Source organism: Glossina fuscipes, unplaced genomic scaffold, assembly GCF_014805625.2.
Source record: "Glossina fuscipes isolate IAEA_lab_2018 unplaced genomic scaffold, Yale_Gfus_2 112, whole genome shotgun sequence".
Taxonomy (NCBI): Eukaryota; Metazoa; Arthropoda; class Insecta; order Diptera; family Glossinidae; genus Glossina; species Glossina fuscipes.
Genome location: NW_023998455.1, coordinates 6,805,222 through 6,828,160, shown reverse-complemented (window position 1 = coordinate 6,828,160; position 22,939 = coordinate 6,805,222). Strand labels below are relative to the sequence as shown.

At 35.7% G+C, this 22,939-nt stretch overlaps 1 protein-coding gene across 8 annotated transcripts in view; it reads left to right on the top strand.

Moving 5' to 3' along the window:
- Positions 1-22,939, top strand: part of LOC119639589 — a 77,716-nt gene that overhangs the window by 2,110 nt on the left and 52,667 nt on the right. For 6 of the 8 annotated variants that reach the window (XM_038037061.1, XM_038037062.1, XM_038037058.1 and 3 more), the window contains exons 1-5: positions 11,575-12,423; positions 16,876-17,080; positions 20,937-21,062; positions 21,129-21,467; positions 21,570-22,173. In XM_038037061.1, the coding sequence (XP_037892989.1) occupies positions 12,314-12,423; positions 16,876-17,080; positions 20,937-21,062; positions 21,129-21,467; positions 21,570-22,173 (1,384 nt within the window). In that variant the 5' untranslated portion in view covers positions 11,575-12,313. Of the gene's footprint in view, positions 1-10,008; positions 11,452-11,574; positions 12,424-16,875; positions 17,081-20,936; positions 21,063-21,128; positions 21,468-21,569; positions 22,174-22,939 lie in introns of those variants that run through there. The other 2 variants (XM_038037056.1, XM_038037055.1) reach the window with 2 other exon arrangements.

Genomic DNA, 22,939 nt, shown 5'->3' with positions numbered 1-22,939 from the left:
TGTATAAGCAATACATTAGTAGCTATGAACTAGATAAACACTGCGTACATATATAAAAGAGAAATTCATATGTTCATCACCAAAACAGTAGATAAACAATAGATAAATATAGATTTAAAACTAAAGTTTTGTTTCACAAAAAAAAATAAATTAAAATAAATATAAATAATTAACATAATTATAACAACGAATATTAATACAACGCTGTTTACAAAGCGCTTCACTCATTTTCCTATTAAAAAAAAAATAAAAAAAATCACGTAAGTACAACTCTCAATAGTTGATCAGAATTATTAATAAGACCGCATGTTGGCGATAAAGTAAATCTTGTATATCAACAAGATAGATAGGTATCAATTTACTTCTTCATTATATTAATGTCAATGCTGTCGCAGCCATCTACCTGCCTCTCTCTCTCTGTTTATCTATAAGTGGAATTCTCAATGCGATAAATATTAAAATAGACAAGTGAAACTTGACATATGCACTTTTATTAATTGATATTGATATGCAAACACTATACCGACGCTGGTATGCCTTGCTAAACGGAACGGATATCAAGCTGTGTCGCGAGCTATCAGGACAATAATTAACAAATGAAAAACAAAAAAGTGTAAATAAAGCATATGCACGACTATCCACCCAATGCTTTGAGTCTCGTATCTACAACTAATTTTCAACCTTTTTCGGCCTTTGACGAATCTTATCATCAATAATTTGCTGAAATAACCCATGCCACTAAAGAACTTGAACGTCGAGAGAAATACCTACATGGATAGATAATGAATCCTATTGAATGTATTTGTCTCGGCAAGTCCTACCAATAATTGAAAATTGTTTTGTTCAGAAGCTCGCTGGGAGAGAAAAAGTTAAGTATAGTGCGAGGAGAAGGAAGAGATATTTCGCTTTATCGATGCCTGCAAAAATCCGCTTACGGAAAGTTAAAAGAGCATGGAATTGTTCAAAGCTTTAAAAGAATTAAGCCTTAGGTATTTATTTCATTTAATAAAGTTTCGTCGCAAACGAATCGAATACAAATGTTCTTCAAGTATGCAAGATATATGATAGGATAGAAGGAAGATCTCTCTAAGGTTTATAACAAATGCGTCATTGTTAAATAAATGGTGACGATGGTCGGCAAAATATATAAAATTTAATTAAAGAAAGACGATATTGCGAACTAATAACGTCATAAGCCACAGGATATTCAGAATCTTTAATGCTTTCCTCCTCCTCCTCCTCCTCCTCCTCTGAGCAACTTAAGTGGGCCTGGAAGTGAAAATAGAATAGAAAAACTTAAATCAAAAAAAGATATGAAGGCAGCAGAAGCAGAGAGAATATAGTAAATAATAATATGTGTTGTTCGCTGTTCGCTCTTACTATGTAAGTTTAATGATGTTTATGCACCTCCTGCGGTTAATCGGTGTCTTAATGAGTTCATAATAAATTGTGTGATACTTGCTATGTGTAAATATGTAAACACATGCATGCATGTCTGTCTACACATGCATACACACATTCACCTTTGCAAAATTATTGCTTCTATTTATTTATTTATTTTTTTTTTAATTTTATTTTTGTGTCATGGATTCCATTGTCATTTGCAATCACGCAGATACACGTCATGGACATTCAGGAAAGACACTAAATTTAATATGAATTTTTTCCTTTATTTTTTTTCTGTTTATTTTTTTTTTTTTTTTTTAATATTACTTTCTACACTTTGTCATGGCAAAGACATACGCAATCAAGTTAGAGAAAAGCAGTTGCATTTTTTTTTTTTTTTTTTTTTTTTTTTTTTTGAATAAGCAAAATCAAAATGACAAAAGGCTGCAAACGGCAGACATAAAGTTTAATCATCGCCATTAAAATCGTGCATGTTCTGCTGCTGGTGACAGCATTCATTGGTATGCATACATGCCTGCATGCATGCTTGCTTGTCCTTTTTTTGTGTTTTTTTTTTTGAAGATCAATAGAAGCTCCAAGTAAAGCACACACCCTGAAACAGTTTCGTGATAACGATAATCGGCCGGCTGACTGAAAAAACAGGCGAAATTACTCTACTAATTATCTCTAAAGATTAATTTCATAAAAATTGCACATACATGCATGCATATTACATACATATCTACAAGGTCATTAAATAAATGTTTTTTTTTTTTTCCTTTTTTTTAATTGAGCGCCTGAGGACTTTTGAAAAAATTCATACAGATATCGTAAATTTTGCGAACCGAAGAATGTTTACCGAATGTTTACTACACGGTTGCGCAGACGGATAGACGGACCGATGAACGAACGGAGATGCGTAGGTGCATTCTGCAGCTAACTGAAAATTGTTAAGAATTTACTGAAGTGGAGGTAGCCCTGCTTTTAGCAAAGCCAAATATATGTGGGCTGTCCACGGGGGGCTAACTTCATGCCACTTTATGGGATTTTTAAAACGTGCACTATAAAATTCAATGGGCGCCGCCGATTTTTGGCATGATTGCTACAACATCGCTAATGAAATATCCGTTTAAATTCTTGTACATTTATCTGCTCTAGCTTATGAGTAATGAGCAAAACAGCCACTTTTTGTTTCATTAGAAAAACAGGAGGACAGCAAAAACTGCAAATCCTCTCTGACGAATTTGAAACTTGCAACACACACCACGCAGGCACAAAGACGGACAACCGTGGCTTAATGGATTGAAAGTTTCACGCTGATCTAGAATATATATGCTTTACAGCAGGCTATTAAATGACATACAATGATAATCGTAGACGATGCTAGACGAGTGTATCTAATATATTTGGACTTGGCCCAATTAATTTACTCCTTAGATTAAAAGGTGATCTTTCACGTGTACATTTATTTATGAGCTGAAGTGCACCATCTAAGCCTTAACTTTTTGCTCGAAAATGGAAAGGCAAAAGAAAAGTTAGAGAGAGAGAGAGAGAGAGAGAGAGAGAAAATTAAAAGAGAAAGAAGGATACTAATTAAATTTATTAAGGCCACTAAGGCCACATTGGTCGAGGCAGTTAATCACATCAATTGAACTGTGCACATTTACATACCTTTAAATCTTAAAATATGTACGTAGATGTGACGTAGACGTAGTGCAGGCGTCTAAAAATATTTATGAATGCATTTATTTATATTATGCTTTTAATCTCAATAGATTAACATACACGTGCACATACTTTTTCAGATATCATCTATTGACTAAAACGCCTAAACAAAGGCATACATTTTGCGTGCAAAAATAACTGAGGTGTCACTATTCGCTCAGGGAGACTTGAACATAAGCATAAGGTCCCACTAGCATATTAATTCAGGCTCAGTAATAAAATTTGCGAACTTGCGGTGCTGGTCTGCCTCTCAATTTATTTCTTTTTTTATTCTCCCATATACGCTCTCTCTCTCTCTCTCTCTCTCTCTCTCTCTCTATCTATATCTCTCTCTCTCTCTCTCTATCTATATCTCTCTCTTCCTGTATATCACTCTACTATCTGATAATTGCTCTGCATTACCAAACGGTTGAAATGGCAGAAAGAGCGAATAAAAAATGAAAGCTTGTATGAAATTCATTGAATTTTGGGACGACTACACCATTTGCTGCTTATTTGCTTTACTCCTTTAAATGCCTGGACACTTTCCATTTTCTTTCCATATTTCGGGATTGTTCGCAAATACTTATCTATTCAAAAATATAAAGGCACCTGATATTAACTTACTATCATCAGGGAGTGTTCTACATTTACGCAGGCATTTACTTTTGGTAAAAGTGTTTGTATAGTCGTTCAACTTTGCTTTGATTTATGCGTCAGTGATTTATTCGTCAATTGCTTTTTCTTTCTTGTCCTTCAGTGGACACCTCATTACCCGACTAACACGGTGGTGATTAGAAAGAAATGGAAAAGGAGAGAAACTAAGGCTGCATGCTATCAGTTCAAGAAAATTACAGAGTACAACGCATATTTATTGAGTCCAGTCTAAGGTTAACACCCACACCGCAAATTTTCACACTTTCCAGAGCTACCCTCATCGTTTGAAGAATCCAATAATTTCTATCTAACCTGTGACGTATGAATCTCTTGATGTTGGTTGCACCTGAAATATTCATATTTATTTTTAAATTGCACTGACCTTCCTCAGCGCAATAGTTGATATATCCTCATTTTACCAAAAAAAAAAAAAAATAAATAAATAAATAAAAAATAAAAAAAAGATTTTATAACAATTTTGAAAGCTTTTGAGTTGTTGAGGTTTTTGACATCACAACAATCATCTTTTTTCATAAATACTTATGAAGAGCGGTTTTTTTATTTATTTCTCGATTAGACAATGACGGTTCCGTGATTGGTGTCACTCCTAGACAGTTTTCATTGAAATTTTGCGATGATATTCTATAAGCTTTTGTATGTAGTCATCTCGGACAGTGGTTTGCGTCCAAACCATCTCTTGGTCCTTGTGTGGCGTAGAAAAAATTTGATTTTTTTACAAGATTCAATAATAATTCTTTTCCTCGAACGTACTACGCTTGCTAACGCAACAGGTTCCTATTATATTTTTTTGAAGGCGGACCGAGATCTTTTCAAAAACTATCATTACAGGGCTTCAAATTTCTTCGATCTTAAAAGTTTCATCAAAAAATGGTATGGAGGAGGAAAGGACGGGGACAGCTTTGATCTATAAAGTTTTCGTGAAGTCTTCGCAACTTTTGAAAAATGCTGGCATGCCCCGTTTTTATATAAGTGGATTTGAAGTGTAAGATTTACTAAAAGAGAAAAGTGTTCACAGGTTGAGTCGAATCTCATTGCATTCTTAAATCTATGTCGGGAACGTCAAGATCGAAACTTTTGCAAGAATTCGCTTTGCTAAGACTGTTGCAAAATACCGACGGACATATAAGAAATGCTATCTACCCTTGAACGTGGACTTTTCAGATCATCTAACCCTACAAACGTCTTAAAGGTACCAGGAGACTGCAATATCGATAAACTGTTCAACTTTATTAGGGCGGCTGCACTAACCGCGTAGTTTGTGTTTAAATAAAAAGAGCCGATTGTCTGAGTTGCTAATGTTCACTTTAGTGAGCAAAGCAGTCGCAAAACAATGATTGTTTATTGTATATGTCCGTCCTCGTCTTAAAAATTAAACAAAACTTAAACTTGCTTTTACCTGAATCATTCTCGGTAAAAAAAAGAAGGATAACAAATCTGACGACTATCGTTATATAACTAAAAGCGACTGCAGCATCGACTTCCGAATTTCTATCTTGTGTGTCGTGCAATCGATTACTGACGAGAGGCGCATCTAATTTTCATTCAACATTTTTTAAAGTAAACAAGCAAGATCATAGTCGAGCAAGGCCGACTATTAGACACCTTAGACTACTTCACCTAATACAGACATTAACCCGTTTTCGTGATAATACATAAAAAACTGTACATTATTTTTAATACTTTATAACCTTGATGAGAGCCGCCACATTGGAGCATGTTCAAAGCGTGAACTAACGTGGTCTACATTTAGCAAACTCGATTTTCTTGTCAAAGATTTTAGTAATTTCACCATAAAAAAAGTACAAGTTAGACTTTGTCCCTGAGACAAGCTTAAAGCGAAAAGTGATTCCGATTCGATCGGTACAACAACGGTCGTGTCTATTTAATATTCTTCCGGATATTGCGTACAACCGCACCAACTTAACATACCGTTGTAGCACAAACAGTGGAAGGCATAAGAAACGAAGAAATTCATTTTATTTCATTGTTTCACTTCAACCAAAAGATCTTAACCCCCTTAGAGGACTACGTTCCCAAGTTATTAGATTTCCGAAAGTTGATAGACCTCGTTTGATAATTCGGCCATAAAAAATGTCACATAACGGCACAAAAAAGTGATGGTCAGCAAAAGAGCTGATATGATGCTACTCTTGCAGGAAAAGAAGTGAAAGCAAGCGGAGGGTGAGGACAAGAGAAGCTTTGCTAGAAACATAAATGATTTTTAAGGATTTGATGAAGAAAGAAGTGGGAGACAAATGAATGCAATCACGAAAACAGTATTAGCTATGGAAAAAGGCAAATAAAGTGAGCAAAAAAAGACTAATTCAAAAGCATCTTGTATTCGTGAATTGTTGGATATCGACGCAAACAGAATGTTCCCTTTGTGTAAGTGTATCGATTATCTTCTTACGTCATTTCACTTTCGCCCCATTTATATCGATATGTATAAAGGAAAACAAAAAAAAAGTGGAAAACGCTACAAGCGAAAGATAAACTGAACTTCGACACATGTAAATAGGAGCGAACGATAATAATTGAGTTTTCACGGCAAAAAGGCCAGGCATAGAGAACTTTATGACGATAAAGGCACGATTTCTCTTTGGCGTACGTTGAATAACGAAATATCCTCCAACATGATGCAACCTATACACTTACACACATATGAATGTTGTCGTGATCAAAAAGCGGTTATATTCATCGAAATATACATAAAACTATTCATTTGGATAAGTTCGCGTGATTGAAGTTGAAAAACTTTACAAAGTTTCACTTATACTATTAAACATGTAGATTGGCTGAAAAGTTGCCGGCCTAAGCGTTAAGATGCCAGCACTTGACGTTTTTATTTGGCATTTGTTTGAACGAATCGACGGTAAGTGCTTTTGTGAAAGCGAAAAAGATTAAGCATCGATTTGTATTTAAATATTTGTTTTCAAAAGGCTGCACACCTACACAAATGAACTGCGACTTGCATGCTATGCACGGAGACTCTGCACTATCAGCTATGACGTTGAAATTGTGGCCGTATCCGCTTGGATGACGACGAGTGTTCACAACGAACAAGAATCGGTATTGTTGCTGTAGTGACGAAAACGTCACCAAAGTTCTTCAGATTGTGTTGGACGACAATCTAGTTATGCTTAGAGAGATAGCAAACGCTCTGATTATGTCTAAAGATCTTGTTTGCAGCATATCGCACGTCGGCTGTTGCTTTTGCTCTCATTGCATCAAAATTGAATTAAAATCCAAATAAAACAGTGTTTTGGCGTCGATTAATTGCTGGAGATGAAACCTGAGAACACTAGCACACTTTAGTCAAAACAATGACCTGCGGGCAAACAATCGACTCCAGAAAACCAAGTGGTTTCTCTTCGGCTAGGGAAGCGGTAACGATCGTTTTTTAGCGCAGTTGTGGGTTTATCTTTTTAGATTAGAACTGCTTGAGTTCACTAGATCCGACTAAACCTAGGCGAAGGATTGTGTTTGAAGGGCAGGATGCCCTCACCGTCATTGAGAAATATTTTGTAGTGAAAATTTCGAAGTACTACGTGGATGGCTTAAAGGATGGAAGCGGCACTGAAGCAGGGAGACTACGTGGAAAACAAATTATATTTAAAAACAAAATTTCTTACTTCTCTCCTCTGTCGGAAGCTTTTCAGACAACCCTCGTATATTCATCGTTCTGTTTTTAAAATGCATCAAATTCTAAATGGCGTGGATTTATTTAGTACGTTCGCCTTGATGTCGAAAACCGACACCATGTATATTGCACATGCCTTCAATTACTTTGATCATGGACTGAAGCAATTAAAAAAAAGAAAAAAACAATCGAGAAAATTATATTCAGCGGCTGCTGAATCTTCCACCTCCATCCACCTCGTCCTCCATTATGCCTCGTATACCCTCGTGACGTCCGCGATATTTAATTCAGAGTTAATTCCTCTTGTTTGACACCCAATTGAGGATACTGTTATGGACACGCTGTGGGGTCCACAATATGTATTTTAGCACGAACACATTTGCAAATAAACAATATACCCTCATGTGGGGCATGTACAGGATAACTTTCAATATTCTGACTTACTTAACTGACAGAGGACCTGAAAAAAGTGAAAAAAGATAAAAATGTTTTCACTTTTAAGTTTTTGTAGGCATGAACGATTTTTTCCAATTTTGCAAAGGTGCTGCCCATAGAATGTAAATACAAATTTTTTATCGTTGTATCGAATGTGATTTATAAGTGACAGGTAAAAAAGGTAATTATTTCTATTTTTGAAAACAGAAATGGTCTCGGATTTTGTTGCACTGTGGTTGTATCCTTTGACCCATTTTTCCTATTTCCAATGCCAACCAAAGGGCACGAACTTCCAAATTCGAAGCCGACGGCTTAATTTTTGCGGCCAGCAAAATCTTTACAACAGACATTATGCAGACGGACAGCCCGATCTGCTTAAATCGATTGAGAATTTGATGCTGATCAAGAATATGTATACCTTGTGGGGTATCTGAAGCTTCGTTCTGGGCGTTGCAAATAAAATAAAAAAAAAACAATGCAAAAAAATTTGAAAATCGTAAGCTTTAAATATTCCGCAGTCAAGAATCGTTGTTATTAATCTTTGCAACGTTCATATTTTGACAAAAATTTTCCATAAAAAAAAAAACAAAAAAAAAAAAAAAAGAATTCTTTTTATTGTATTCTTCGAAAACAAAAGCCGATGATAAATAACATTTTCGCTTTGGTGCAACAAGGCAATAAATCATGCCTGGGTTTAATGAACTTTTCAGTTTCACTTATGGGAGCAGAAGGTTCGATACCCAAACAAAAGATATCTGTTTTATTGTTTAATAAAATCCGCAATGCAGGAAGAAGCGAAAACAATACCATTGATCCGAGTAGGTTACGAGGATAAGTAAGGAATTACATTCGCATAAGTATGAGTCTTGCGAGTACATTAAATTTGAAAGCTATTTTATTGATTGAGATCTTTTCCTCTCGGAAATTTAGATCCATACATATATATATATATATATATATATATATGTGGCTGCAGTGAGTATTTCCTCCAACTGCTTTTTTTTTTTTGGTTAAATCAATCAAAACAATTTTCTTTCACAATTCCTTGATTTCGTAGTATCCCCCTATGCTATGCTAAACAAGTGTTGGGCTTAATCCCCCATCAGTCAACACGCAACCCTATTAAGAAGAACATTGGGCAATACATCCTCGTAGATGATCGATATGCGCTATAGCTTTCCATACTCAAAATTTGACCTGTGCTCAAAAAAAAGGTACAAATAACCAAGCCTTGCCACCACGCAAATACAAGCACAAACGCCAAATTGTAAAAATTTACAAGCACACAAACCAATGTAATGCTTCGCTAAATTTAAACTAAGTATGTGCAATAACCGTAGGCAAGCAGCAGTCGCAAAACGTGACACTGATGCAGAAAAAAATCAAAATTGTGGCTATTCCCCCGACTCACTTGAAATGAAAATTGCAACGAAAGTTACATGGCCGTAACCGTAGCCATGATGCTGTTAAAACAGACAATCAAAACAGACAGTGCAACCGAATGAATCCATGCAATTAAAATTTACCAAGAGAAACAATTTCTTGTAGATTAAAGCGCGCTTTAACGGCCTTTCGCGTAGAATTATTGTGCGGCGGCGATTATTGTACATATGAAGCTATGTTTTAAGATGATAAACTAGAAAAGTTGTCCAGAAACTTTCGCACATGATTTGTTTTTGAATTGAAATTGAACTGAACTTGAATTGAATTTGAATAAGCGCCATAGGATAAATGCAGAGCGAATAGTTGGCGGATCACAAGCTGCATTCTTTATTGCTCGGCGAACGAATGAATGAATTCATTTTTTAGATACAAACTCAGCGAACGCAAAGACGGAACCACTTTTTTAACGGCAAAGGTTGTCATAAACTAAATACTTTTCTTAGGAACAATTATGAATTTTATAAACTTTGCCGTAGACTCCCTTTAAGAGACTTGGATTTTCATTTCCCATTTCTTATTATGTTTCATAAGCAAAGACGTTCACTTTACGTCCTATAGTTGACGACATCAAGAATCTCAAAAATAAATGAACGACTTGACTTTACAATCAGCTATTAAAACGAATGATATTAGTCTCTATACCCAATACCGAACGATGGGAGTTATATTGATTTTGTCAAAACGCTTGTTACGCCGAGAAGGAACCCTTCAGAGATCCCACAAAGTATGCATATATTCATGATCAGCATCAATTTTTGAATCGATTTGCACATGTTCGCCCGTTCGTCTGTCTGTCCTGTATCCTGGTCAAATTTGAACAGAAACATTAGCAGTTCCTGAACGCAGGTTGTATAGAGGAAATGGGGCAAATCGGTCGGATGACGCGCCTACAGTACAGTTTGCTCATTACTCACAAAAAATATAGCGGATAAATGTACAAATATATGAACGTGTACTCTATTGGTGATGCTATAATACCCGTAGAAGAATGGAGGAAATAGGCCAAGCCTACCCGTTAGTATATAGCGTATTAAAATTTAATTTATTTTTCAATATCCTTTAAAAATCCCCAAAAAGTGTATAAATTCTTGGCCAGCTTCAAATTCAGAACGCGTCCATATATATCGACTTATCCGTCTGCCCAATTATATATAATATCCATGGCAGACGTTCTCTCCTTCGCAAAAGCGAACATATCGCCCAAAAATTCAGAAAAGAATCTAAAAATGACTCAAAATGATCAAAGGTAACAACTACAACGCCCATACGCTTACGTAAAAAAGATTGTGTTCTTAGCTTGTTACACGCACCCAAGCATAAGCATGAAAATTACGCTTTTTCCCTTTTGGTTGGATCTTTTTTGGAATAACAGTGATGGGTGTATAAGATTTGGTCACGACCGAAAATAGTTTTCTTACTTCTTCAGTTTTTTAATGATCAATAGGAGCATATATATAGGGCATAGATAGATGATAAGTAGAAAAAATAAACTGATGACCATGAAAGAATCCATATGAGAAATGGAATGGCAGTGTGAGAGTTGCGGTGACCACCTAATCCAGCGATCGCCAAAGCGGTGGCCAAGCGATGGCCAAGCGATGGCCAAGCGAGTGCCAAGAAAGCTTGCCATCCCCTGATCTAATCTATAATGTCGCGTTGTAATATACTGTAATATAATGTCATGGTTAGCGCACACACAAAACTGGTATTGAAATGCATTTCCTATTCTCATTGCAAGAGTCAACGAACAATCATCATTAACAATTTGTTAGACAGCAAGCGTTAATGTTTTGAGTAGATAAGACGGTCACGGAAGAAATTATTTATATTTTGCATGCGACATGCGAAACGTGTTCGCTCTCATAGTCCTGAGCTCTTGTAGATAACCGTTTTTCTGCTTCTATTTGCAGATCTTTGCAGCAAAAAAAAAAAAAAGAAAAAAAGAAAAAGACAACAACTAAAAAAACGACCATGACAATATATAATTGACGTTATATATTCTGGAATAATAATATACCGTTGGATGCTACTCGAATTATGCCAACTACATGAAAGGAAGCAAAACACAACCACATATACGCCTTGATAAACAATGAAAAACATTTAACAAAAAGTAAAATTTACGAAAATTAATTTTTCAAAGAAAACATGGAAACAAGCATCGTGTAAATACTCAACGAAACTTAGTTATAATATATATAAAAAAAAACAAAAACAAAAATAAAAATAAAAATAAAAAAGAAGCAAATTCATTATAACCCCAAATGAAAGTGTATATATATGTATGTACATGTATATATGTATGTATGTATGCATATGTATGTGTTCGTAGACTGTGATTTTTATAACAATATAAATCTTACAGAGAAGTGAGCCGTGGAAGAGCATGAGATATAATACATACATATATGTATATACCTTACGTGTACTTAAATCTATAGCATAAGCCAAACGAAAAAAGCTTTAATTAACAGATAAAATATATATGTAAAGAAATTGTAAATAGAAATGCACTCTCTAATAACACGATATATATAACAATCTAACAACAACAATGATTACCAGAGTTTATGAAATAAAAATTCTTCCATTTAATATGAAAAAATATGAAAACTTAAACAAATTTTTCTTTTTTATTTACACCAATCAACAACAAAGATATTGGAGTAACTAATAAAATAAAATAAAATCAAATCAAATAATAAACAAAAAAAAAAAAAAAACCAAAAAATACAAGAATTTATCCTCTTCGATTTTTAAGCCTTATTTATTAATTAACGAAAATATTTATGTACATTTTCTAATATAATAATAATAATAATAATAATAATAATAATAATAGCAAAAAAGAAAAAGAAAAAATTAAATCAACATAGAAGAAAAGGAGAGCGAGGAAGAGAGTAAATAAATCAGTATAATTATTCGCAATCGAAAGCTCGTTGTTCCTGATTTATGCAAATTAATATAAAAACGTGACAAAATTATTAATTCATTAAAAAGTGAAATCAAATTATTTGAATCGCAAAAATGGACGAACTGCCGGATTTATCCTATTTGACGCCTCACGAGCGCATGCAAATCGAAAATGTTCTAATGCGTCAGAAGCAAGAGGAGGAGAAGCAAAATGAAATTATGAGGTAAATTCAAAATAATATTAGTAATAATAAATAACGGTATCTTTCATGATATCGGTTCTCACTTTAATGAAAATAATGAAGACTTAACAGCTTTATTAACAAGAACAGCATAAATATATAAAGGAAACAGTTGCTGAGCGTTTCCTTACACTATAAGAGCAATAAGTGAAAACTCTAAAGTGGGGCATTGCTCATCATTCAATACCCTACGCCTACACATTGCGCTTAACACAGTTGTTCATATAACGACTTTTTCAAATAAAATGTAATATGAAAAATGTTCGAAAAAATAATTCTATCCGAGCCGTTCGTCTTTGCGCAAAAACATGTCCGTGTATCAAATTTCATCAAGGTCTCTGCGGACTGAACACAAGAAAAGACGGACAGATGGACAAGTGAGCCCAGTATAATAAAAGCTGGGTCTACCTAGGTGCTGTATGCATCTGCACAAGCTTAAGATAGTTTTGTACCGCAAATGGTAAAGGGTATAAAAAGTAAATGAGGGGAATTTAGAACAACTTATCGTAATTCCAATGCTCGACGGGCACTCCTTTGTTTCGTACGCATGTTTTCAAAAGCACCAATCCACTCCTATAAACAATTAATTCCCTTATCCATGCCTATCATCTTTTCGGGGAAATAATTAAATTCGCAAGAAAAGGCAAAGCGAACAGAAATAATACAAGCGTTCCCCGAAACCCACTATTAATTCGCGCGAATAATATTCCACGATCCCCTCGCTATGGGAAAAAATAAATTGTCCCTCAAACCTACCAAACACAAAATATTGTCTGCTTGTCACAGCAATCTGAATGAGAAGCCATGAATTTTTACGCCCAGGATTTTCGAAATCGGTCAGTTTTTCATTCCCAATTAAAGTACGAACGAAAAAAGACTTTGTTTTATGTTGTCCGAGTAAAGAAAAAATGCTGTAGGTTAATGCTCTGTATTTGACACAAAGCTTGCCACTTTCGTTCTTAGAAAAGATATTTTTTCGCGGCGATATGCGTTGTTATTATGACTGCTTATTATTGCCAAATATCAAAGCTAGAAAAAAAAACCATGCCCTCTACAAGCGTTATTAAAGCCAAGAGCGAATTTCGATTTTACGTTTACATAACTGACAAGTAAATCACTTTTGATCCGTTCAACGTTTTCCTGAAAACGCCGACACGCGCTGCATTTAAGTGCTCAATTATTTAACAGGGAGAAGATTACTCCCTGATTATCGTACGTATCTCTTTAACAATTTTAAGGAAGCATCTATTCTATGTTGGTGGATGTAAAAATATTTTGAAGCAAAAATATTTCTTACAAGCCCTCATAATTCCTCCCTAAAGGCGAATGGCTTATTCCCTGGAAAAAAAGTTGAAAAAATATGAATCAGTAACTTAAGATTATATGACGACAGAGACGATGGAGTATAAGATTAAAGTTTTGTTAGATTTATTCCTGGTCGAGGATGCATTTATCCATTGGGTTCTCACAAGAAAATTTGTATGTTCGTGAGGCATTTGATAAACCGATTACCTTACGTGATTGTTCACACAATAAATTGGAGAAGTTAAAGTTTAGGGTTGGTTTATTAACACCGAATGTTCTTCGTATTAAATCCAAATGCATTTGTTTGGATTAAATTGAAGGAGTGTCTGACGATAGTTTAGTTCGCAGATGATCAAAATGAACTGCACTTAAACCTAAGCGCAACTGTGTGGATATTACAGTTAGGGAGAAAAGATAAAAAGAAGATTTCGCCAAACTTCTGATAACATCGGCTGCTTACCCAAGAAGGTAAACAAAAACTGATGTCTATCGAGATGGCATCAAAAACTAGAAAAAACTAGAAGTCACCCTTTCCTACTTTCATTAAGGTTGGTTTAGACTGAGATGCCCCAAGACCTTCGTTTTTCTTGCAACTAATTAAGTCTAAGATACAGCTACGGCCTTAGCTTAGCCAAAGGACATGTGAGATCGATAACAGGGACGATTTCAATTCTTCACAGTTTGTGGTTCGTGTACCAAAAAGCAAGCAACGAGAAGGAACGATATCATTACATGGTGGTCGTTTACCCAAAAACAATCAGTTGTTAATTAAAATTAAATTAAATACATTCAGTTACAGTTGCAAATAGAAGTTGACAAACACTAGTGTATATCGCAAAGCGAAACAAACACAACAAATTGAAAATCAACAAAATGTTTGCAATCGTAAACGCGGTATATGTACACACTGTAGGCAAGATTTCAGGCAATCATTCTAACCCTGAATTTTAGTCGACACAATTGGGTTAACTAACGAATGCAATAAAATCACGCATTGGAATAGAGGTTGCTGTCCGTACAATAGTCCGAGTCATAAAGAATCTCCAGCATTTTAATAATTAAATTATTTAGAGTAATGCCGTGAGTTCGCAGCCCAACAATGTGGACATGAAACCTATAGTAGTAGAAAGTGTCCATGAAATTCGTATCGACATTTAAGGTTTTCAGATGTAACATATCTGTGAAAACAAATAAAACTTTTTCCTTGTTAAAAAAAAAAATTTAAGAGGAAAAATTCAAAAACTTGTAGGTTTTATCAGTAACAAAGTGGAGAGTAGGAATATTACGCCCTAATGAATGTAGAGATTCCCATGCAATGTCCTAAAGCTGGGCCATTGAGGCGGGCAATCGAAGAGTTGACTTACTCTTCCATGCGTCCAAATATCGCTTTATTTGAATCTCAACGGAAAACTCGAAAATGTGACACTTTCTCTTTTGCATGTCTCTCCCACAGTAGCGATCGCTTTGAGGACGGAATGAGTTGATTAACGCTTATGATATTCCTATAGCGCAGCAGAATGGAGCGTAAATATTGAAGTCAGACGGTGAAAGCGACGGAAAATTCGGCACTTAAGACAACAAAATTAGGAAAGGCGAGATCACGAGATGAAGTTTTGAAGATGCATAGACCTTTTGTTTTACGATCTGTTATGTAATGATATTCCAGACTTGACTATCAACCAGCTCCGGCAATTTTTATCCAGGAAAATGTAACTGAAAATACAACTGATATTGATCTCACTTGCTGCGTATGATCGCAGCCGTATAATTAAGTAGATACCTTCAGTTCTTTGCAAACCGGTCCAACGAAGTAGATATTAAAGGTTCCTCCCAAGATGTTTAAAATTCTTTTACCGGCTATGGCGAACTTCATATGGAATATTGTTGCAATCAATTGATGCTTTCGTCAATGTAATTGTTTCATTTTCGTTCCGTTCTTGAGTTAGATGAGCTTATCTCAGGAACTGCTTTCGATCCGTCTTCCTCTTCTTCTTCTTCTGCTACTACAACTTAATAATCCCTTTTCAAAAATTGCTTACATTGCATTGGTTATCACCTTACTTACTCTTCACGTTTATAGCTTCCACCTATTTGTGTACAGCAAGTATCAACGTTATCCGAATTTCTGCAAAACGCAGAAGTACATGACTAAAGCCATATCTTCCACTATACCAATCAATCCGTAAACATTTTCTACATCAATTTAAGCCAGTCTTGTCCTTTAACTATTTCCTGCCTATTCGCTTGTATTTGTATTCAACCTACAAGTCGCTTTCTTCGACATATACGCGCATAATGAGGCCATACCCTAGAAGAGTCATTCGCCGTGCAACGCCGTATAATGAAAACTTCGTTATATGAAAAGAATTTGTCATTTGTGCATTGAACGATGATTGAAAAGTGCCAAAAGTCACCGAATGCACCGAATGATTGGGGAAAATTTAGACATAATGGAACAATCTTTGCAACCAACTTCCGGTAAAGATGTTTTTCATGAAAGACTTCTTATTTTCTTTTTTCTCGTATATGACCGACCAGCCAATCCGATGGCTTCGATCCCATGTATGTGCAGACATGATGGCGGTTAGGGAACGTTACGGCAGAAGGAAGTAGTATTGCAAGTCTTTCTAATGCAGCAAAAACTGACTTTCAATATTTTAAAATAAAAACTTCTTACGAATAGGATTTCATAGGTAAAAGCACACTGCGATAAGCATCAAACAAACTCCGCGACCGGTTCACTTAATTATCTCTCCATTTTATCAAAGTCATTTCATAGGAAAAATGTATGATTTGCAATATTTTCTAACGAAAATCCCGTGAAGGTAAGTTTATGGCTGCAAAAAGGGATCCTTCGCTATTTGATAAAAAGCATTCAAGCCACGTTTTTGTTGTTGCTTGATTGAAAGCAACGTTGCGAGAACTTCAAATAATCTATAATTTTTCGTCCTCCTTTTTTAATAGGAAATAAAATCCTAGTTATTTTTACACTAAATCCCTGCTCATATGTTACGAACGTTAAACTAAAAGTTAATAACATTCACTTATTTGTCTTTGTCATTTTTTTTTTTTGCTTGGGTTTTTTCCTTTTTTACTTTTCGTTGTCCTTTTTCTTTCAATATTTTTTAGGCGAAAACAAGATGAAGTCGTTTCATTGGAAATGCAAATACGACAACGTTCAGAGCAACAAAAAAAAGCTGGTGTTGAGCTTGATGCAACCTGTCACATATGCCTTAAAACGAAATTTGCCGATGGTGTTGGACATGTTTGCCACTATTGCAATATACGATGCTGTGCGCGTTGCGGTGGCAAAGTAACGTTACGCAGTAATAAGGTATAACAAGAAACTGAGCTAATCAAAAAACGGTATAGGGGTTAACTCAGCCTTCGCGCACTGACAAACTAAACTGAATGTCAACACACTAAGGAAGTGTGCGTAAGTGTGAAAAAAAAAACTTTTGGTGACAGTTAAATGGATCTGTCGGTAAAAGCTTCTTATAACTTAGAAAGTCAATAGTAGTTAGATGGAAAATCAAAAATTTTAACTAAAAGTTAACTAAGTTCGTTGCCTTTTAAAAATTATTTCAAATCTGGTGAAACTTTTTTTACCCAATATCAGTTAAAAAATAAGTTTTACCAAAAAATTGAAAAACCAATAAAAAATTCGGAACTTCTAACATTCGTGGCTAACAAAAAAAGCTATCTCTTTGCCTATTTACGGACTCGTTCGTGCAAACCTTGCGATCGCATAAATGCTTCGTTGTTAATAAACTGCAGGGTCCTCTGGGTAATGGTGGTAATTGATCAACGGCGCCGTGGAAGCCTTATGGCGGAAGCGGGCGCAATTTTTACCCTTTTTGAACGCATATCGTTGATCAATTTGTGAGTCCTGAGTGCTTGGGTGCGGCCCTTCGGGGAGTACTCGTGGTGGTTGTGGTTGGCAAGTTCCTAGCCAAAGTGGAACAATTTGAGTGCAGCTAGGCGTCACCACTGACCAGAGTGGGGTTTATTGTTCGATACACAATAAATCGTTCTGGACTCTGGTGTTGTTTGGGCCCCTACTCTGTGGGGATTGTCTAACTCGCCAGGGGGCGTAGTACGCTTAAAGTGGCTTGGGCCACCGTGGGGTTAAGCCTTTCAGGCAGGAGCCCACGTTAAACCCTTGCTACAAATTCTGTAGGATCCTCTGCCTGACTGCCGGGACGGCCCTTAGGGGAGTTTCGTGGTGACTGTGGTTGCCCCCAACATCGCGGGAACCCTAAATATTTGAGGTGTTCGATAGGCCCCGTCTCCGCCAGAAGGAAGGGCATGCCATACACAAGCCCTTGATCTGAAACTGCAGAGAGCCTCCCTGCTCCCTGTGGGACGCACTCTCACCTCGTGTGTCAGCGGGCACCGCAGGGTTAAGCCTCATAGGCAGGCATCTGCGTAAAACCTCCTGAAACACTTCTGTAGGGAGGAAGATTTTAACTTACGATACAAATATTTATCGGAGCCTCCTTAAGATACAGTGAAAGCCTTCAATAATGCGTATATAACCAACGAATTGATCTCGCCTGAGATGGAGGTTAACTTTACACTCCTTAGTAGTTATGCCCTAAATCGGTCAACAAGTTGAAGTTTTTTTTTATACATTTTTTTTCCTTTTGGACAAAACAAATTATGGGGTTTTTTATTTATAGGTTTGTTGCGTCTCCGCGTTCGCGGTATTTCTTTAATCACTCTTTAAATATAATTATGATAATTTATTTGGTAAGCAGAATAGGTGCAGCAAACACTGCAACTTATCCTTACGTGCAACTTGTTTATGTTGTCATCATTAGATTGTGTAGTGTAGAGGTCATGATACCATTCCTTGTCCAATTAAGTAAACTTAAATTAAATTTTTTCAAAGATTATATTCTTATTTTTGAATTAATATTTTTGGGATTTTTGGCCCACGCAAACAAATGTTGATATAGCTTTTAAAACATTGTCTCATTGAAACCTGTGATGATGGTGCGATTATCCTGTGGATTTGTGACCTTTCCACGCACCCGATCTACGCCCACACATATACTTGGTTCATTCATTTTATTTCATTTAACTTTTCATGTACACATGTAACATACGCGTACAACATACTTGCGAACATTTCTAATAGCGAGTGTACATACAGTGTATGTAGATTTTCCGTGCTCGGCTTAATCATGTTCGTTTTTTTTTTGCTTATGCCTTTATATCGAACGTAAAACTTTGTCCAAGAGATACCTTGATCCCTAATTTTTACATGTGGCTTACGATATCTTAAATGCGAAACTTCGGAAAATTCGAAAGATGAATCCGTTCACAAAGTCGATCTTTTCTCACTTTTTATATTCTATACCACTGTATCAGTTCCTGAAACGATCTATTAGCTTGCCTGTCCACCTGTCTGCAATTTCAAAGTGATTCAATTTACAGCGACTTGTTTTGGCCCATTGAAAACAGTTCGGATCGACCACTTCCCGGATAATGCCTTATTTTGAAAAGTCGTTACATGAATAACTGTACGATACGGTAGGACATTAGGTAGTAAAAGTATTTTCACTTGTTTTATATAACTATTTGAAAATTTCAGAGTTTTTAGTTTAAGTGAAGTTAAAAAATTATCGTAATTGGGCGGCAAATCGCCCAAAAAAAAAAGGCATATATAAGGCCAAGCGACTACATATGGTTTTTAATTTGTACAATAACCCAAGATTGTAAAACTACTACTACTACTACTACTACTGTTGAGGGTTTCCTTCAACCATGCAATAAAATATTCTGTATGTATACATTCGTACGTATACACTGTATGTATTTAGGCAGATGGTGGTTATTGAAAAATTTGGCACAAACTGATAATAACTTGTTTCTTGTTTATGTTGCTTTCAGTTGTTTGTTGAATTTTCTTATCATTGAAACCGTTTGTTTCTCTTTTCCCCTTTTCCCACTCTTTGTTGCCTTTGCTATGAGGAACATAAATGGGTCTCGATTCGCCATCAACAGCCATTACTCGCAATGAACATCTTTTACTAATTGTTGTTGTACATAAGTTTGTTAATTTTCTGTTTTATTTTATTTCACGCGGCAGGTCATTTCTATTTGTGAGTTTGTGTGCGCCTGTACGTGTATGTAAGTTTTTCTCAATGTATTTGGCTACGTTTGTTAGTTATGTAAATGTGGGTCACTTGATACCTTACGGCGCAGGAAGAAGAAATGGGGAAAAAAGAAACCTCAAAGATGTATTTTTATATCGAAAATTCGTTACTATTTGTGTTGGCGGGACGAAAATTGATAATGAAAAATTCCTAATCATATTTTGGCTCAGCACAAACTTGCTCTAATTGACTCCTTGACCGTCTTTTATTGCTTAAGATGGAATGGAGGAAGCATGAAGCATCCGTCAGAGGAAAAAGAAACTAAAAAAGCAATTAAGATAATTATGTCACACTTCAAATGATGCATTTCGCTGTCATGATTAGATAAACACAAATTTACAAATCCCTATCCATATAATCATATGCATATATGTATTAAATAACTTTAATATTCAAGTGAGATTAAACTAATCTTTCTTAATTATCTGCATAAGTGATAAGTGAAGACTACTACTACCAACGGTTGTCGGTTAATTGTTTCTCGATAATATTTCACATTTAATTTCCAAACCTCACTTTCAAACAAACTTTTTGTAAGTGCCTTCGATCAATTTGTGTTTTGCAAAAAAGCAAAAAAAAAGAAGCGATTTACGCCTGCTTGTTATTGTTGTGGCTCTCGTCAGCTAATATTACTTGTTTGGCACCACAATTATAATCTTCTTCTTTGTCTCACCATTTTCAAACATAACCGTATCCTTGTGTTTATAACTTGGTATGGCTGTTAACCAATTTCCTTTCTATGTTCATATGAACAGCGTTGGCACAGCATCAATAGAATTCAGTTGGAAATGTAACAATAAGGTAGTTTTTCTTGCTAATTTAATTCAATTATTCACCAAAGTGGTAGAATTGTTTTTAAGGGCCTGCAATTGTTGGCAGCGAACCGAGAGATTTCATATTTAAACATAATCATAAAACTGACCGACCCGTTATCGAATGGCTTATACTGCGAAACAAGAAATGATCATTAGACGTTTGCTGCAAGGAGCAGGCAATCAATTGATTATAATTAATTAACGATTCCAGGTTATTTGGGTGTGTATACTGTGTCGTAAAAAACAAGAGTTACTATCAAAAACTGGCCAATGGATTAACAAGGTGACCGTACACCAAGATGGTTTCATAAGACGCATAGAGCCCGATGGCAGTAGCGTAAGTCTCAAAAGCAAAATGGAGAATGAAAGAGAACATTTCACCTTGAACGTAAATTCCAAACAGGACATATCTCAGCAAACGGTCGCAGATATACATGACAACGCTGATAAGCGGCCAAAGTTGGAGCGTACGCGTAGTGCAGCCGAAAAGGAAAATCTGCCGTTAGAGCATACAGGTAGCGTGTTGAGACGTCAGTATTCCCAGCAAGATCAGACAACGAATCGTCGCATGTCAGGCACAGAAGCAAGCGTGGACGCCATGAATCAGAGTCAACAAAGGCAACGTGTTCAATCTATAACCTCACAGCAACAACAATATCGCGCCCAAAATGATATTATAAGCAGCAATATGGGCGGTGTCGATTTAACAACGTACGCCGAAGAAGATCTTCGTTACTATCAAGTACGGCTATTAAGAATTTATCTCATATTCGCACTATACTAAGATCTCTTATGCAAAGATGTACATTTTTTATATAATTTTTTTGTTGAAATGCTTTTTTAGGGAGAAATTGATGGTCTGATGAGACAACATCCGCACTTAACGCATCCAAGTCAACGACAACAACAGCAGCAGCAAATTCATTCCACATTATCGCAACAGCAACAGCAACAGCAACAGTATCAACAACAGCAAACAATGATTGCTGGCTTGCGTGGCCAGAGTCATGCCCTGCCATCTTCCCATCAAACACAATTGCCTCATCAAGCTCAGCAGCCATTACAACAACAACAACAACAAAAAGCTGCAATCCATTCATCTTCTTCTTACAGCAATGCACAAATGTCAGCGATGACTACTACAACGCATCATCATGCAGCAATTGCTGCTGTGTCTCACTTATCGATGCCCTCCCATAACTTGGGAAGCAGCGTCACAAACCAACCGCCAAACAATACTCAGACTTCCTCTCAGAAACCGCCATTAATACAACGTGAAAGTGGTTACCCGAGGGACTCAGCGTCGTACAGTACTCGTCGCCACATGAGTAGCACCCAACAACAACAACAACAACAACAACGGAATTTTAATAATTCCGAAGAGGAAATGCAAAGTCATTTGCTGAGAGTTAATACAGGACAATATGAATATGATGGGGTCGGCCCTGGTAAGTTAAAACGTTTTGTCCAATTTTTCACCGTTATTATTATTATTATTATCATTATGAACACTACGATTATTATTATCATTTTTATTGTTATTATTTACATATTTTTTATTTATTAATTTTTTTTGTTATTTTACATATCTTTTTTTCTTAATACATATTTTCCTTCCTTTTCGGTAAGTTACATTAACACACTCTTTCGCTCGCTATTTCGTATGTGCGTCTACGTCCACATCTTCTTCTGTATATTGGATATGCGTACTTATCTCTCTCTCTTTTTCTTTTCCTCTTTCTTTCTCAATCTTATCTCTTACTTTTCCCCTTCTACTTGAAACATCCCTTTTCGTATACAAACTTAATAAATTTGTAATTTTTCTTTTTTTATGTTCATATATTAAACTTTCCCCTAAGCTCAATACCTTTAAAGTAACTCGTTATGATAATACATATAAATTGATCGTATTATCATAAAACAAACGGACAGAGAAAAAGGACGCAAAGCATTTCAAAATTTTCCGCAACTTCTTAAACTTTTAAGTTAATTTCAAATTTTTGATCATTTTAAAAAACATGGAACAATCTATAGATCCGAAGCAGTCTTGTACGACGCTATATGCCTTCTATTTCAAGAGTAAATGCGTCCGTTTCAAAATTCTTCGCTTGTTCTTGTTTTTTCTCTTTATAATTTCTTTCTTGCAAATTTTAAGTAGGTTCTTTCAACTTTGAAGGAAATTTTAGCAAAAGAAACTTGGAAATTCCAAAATAT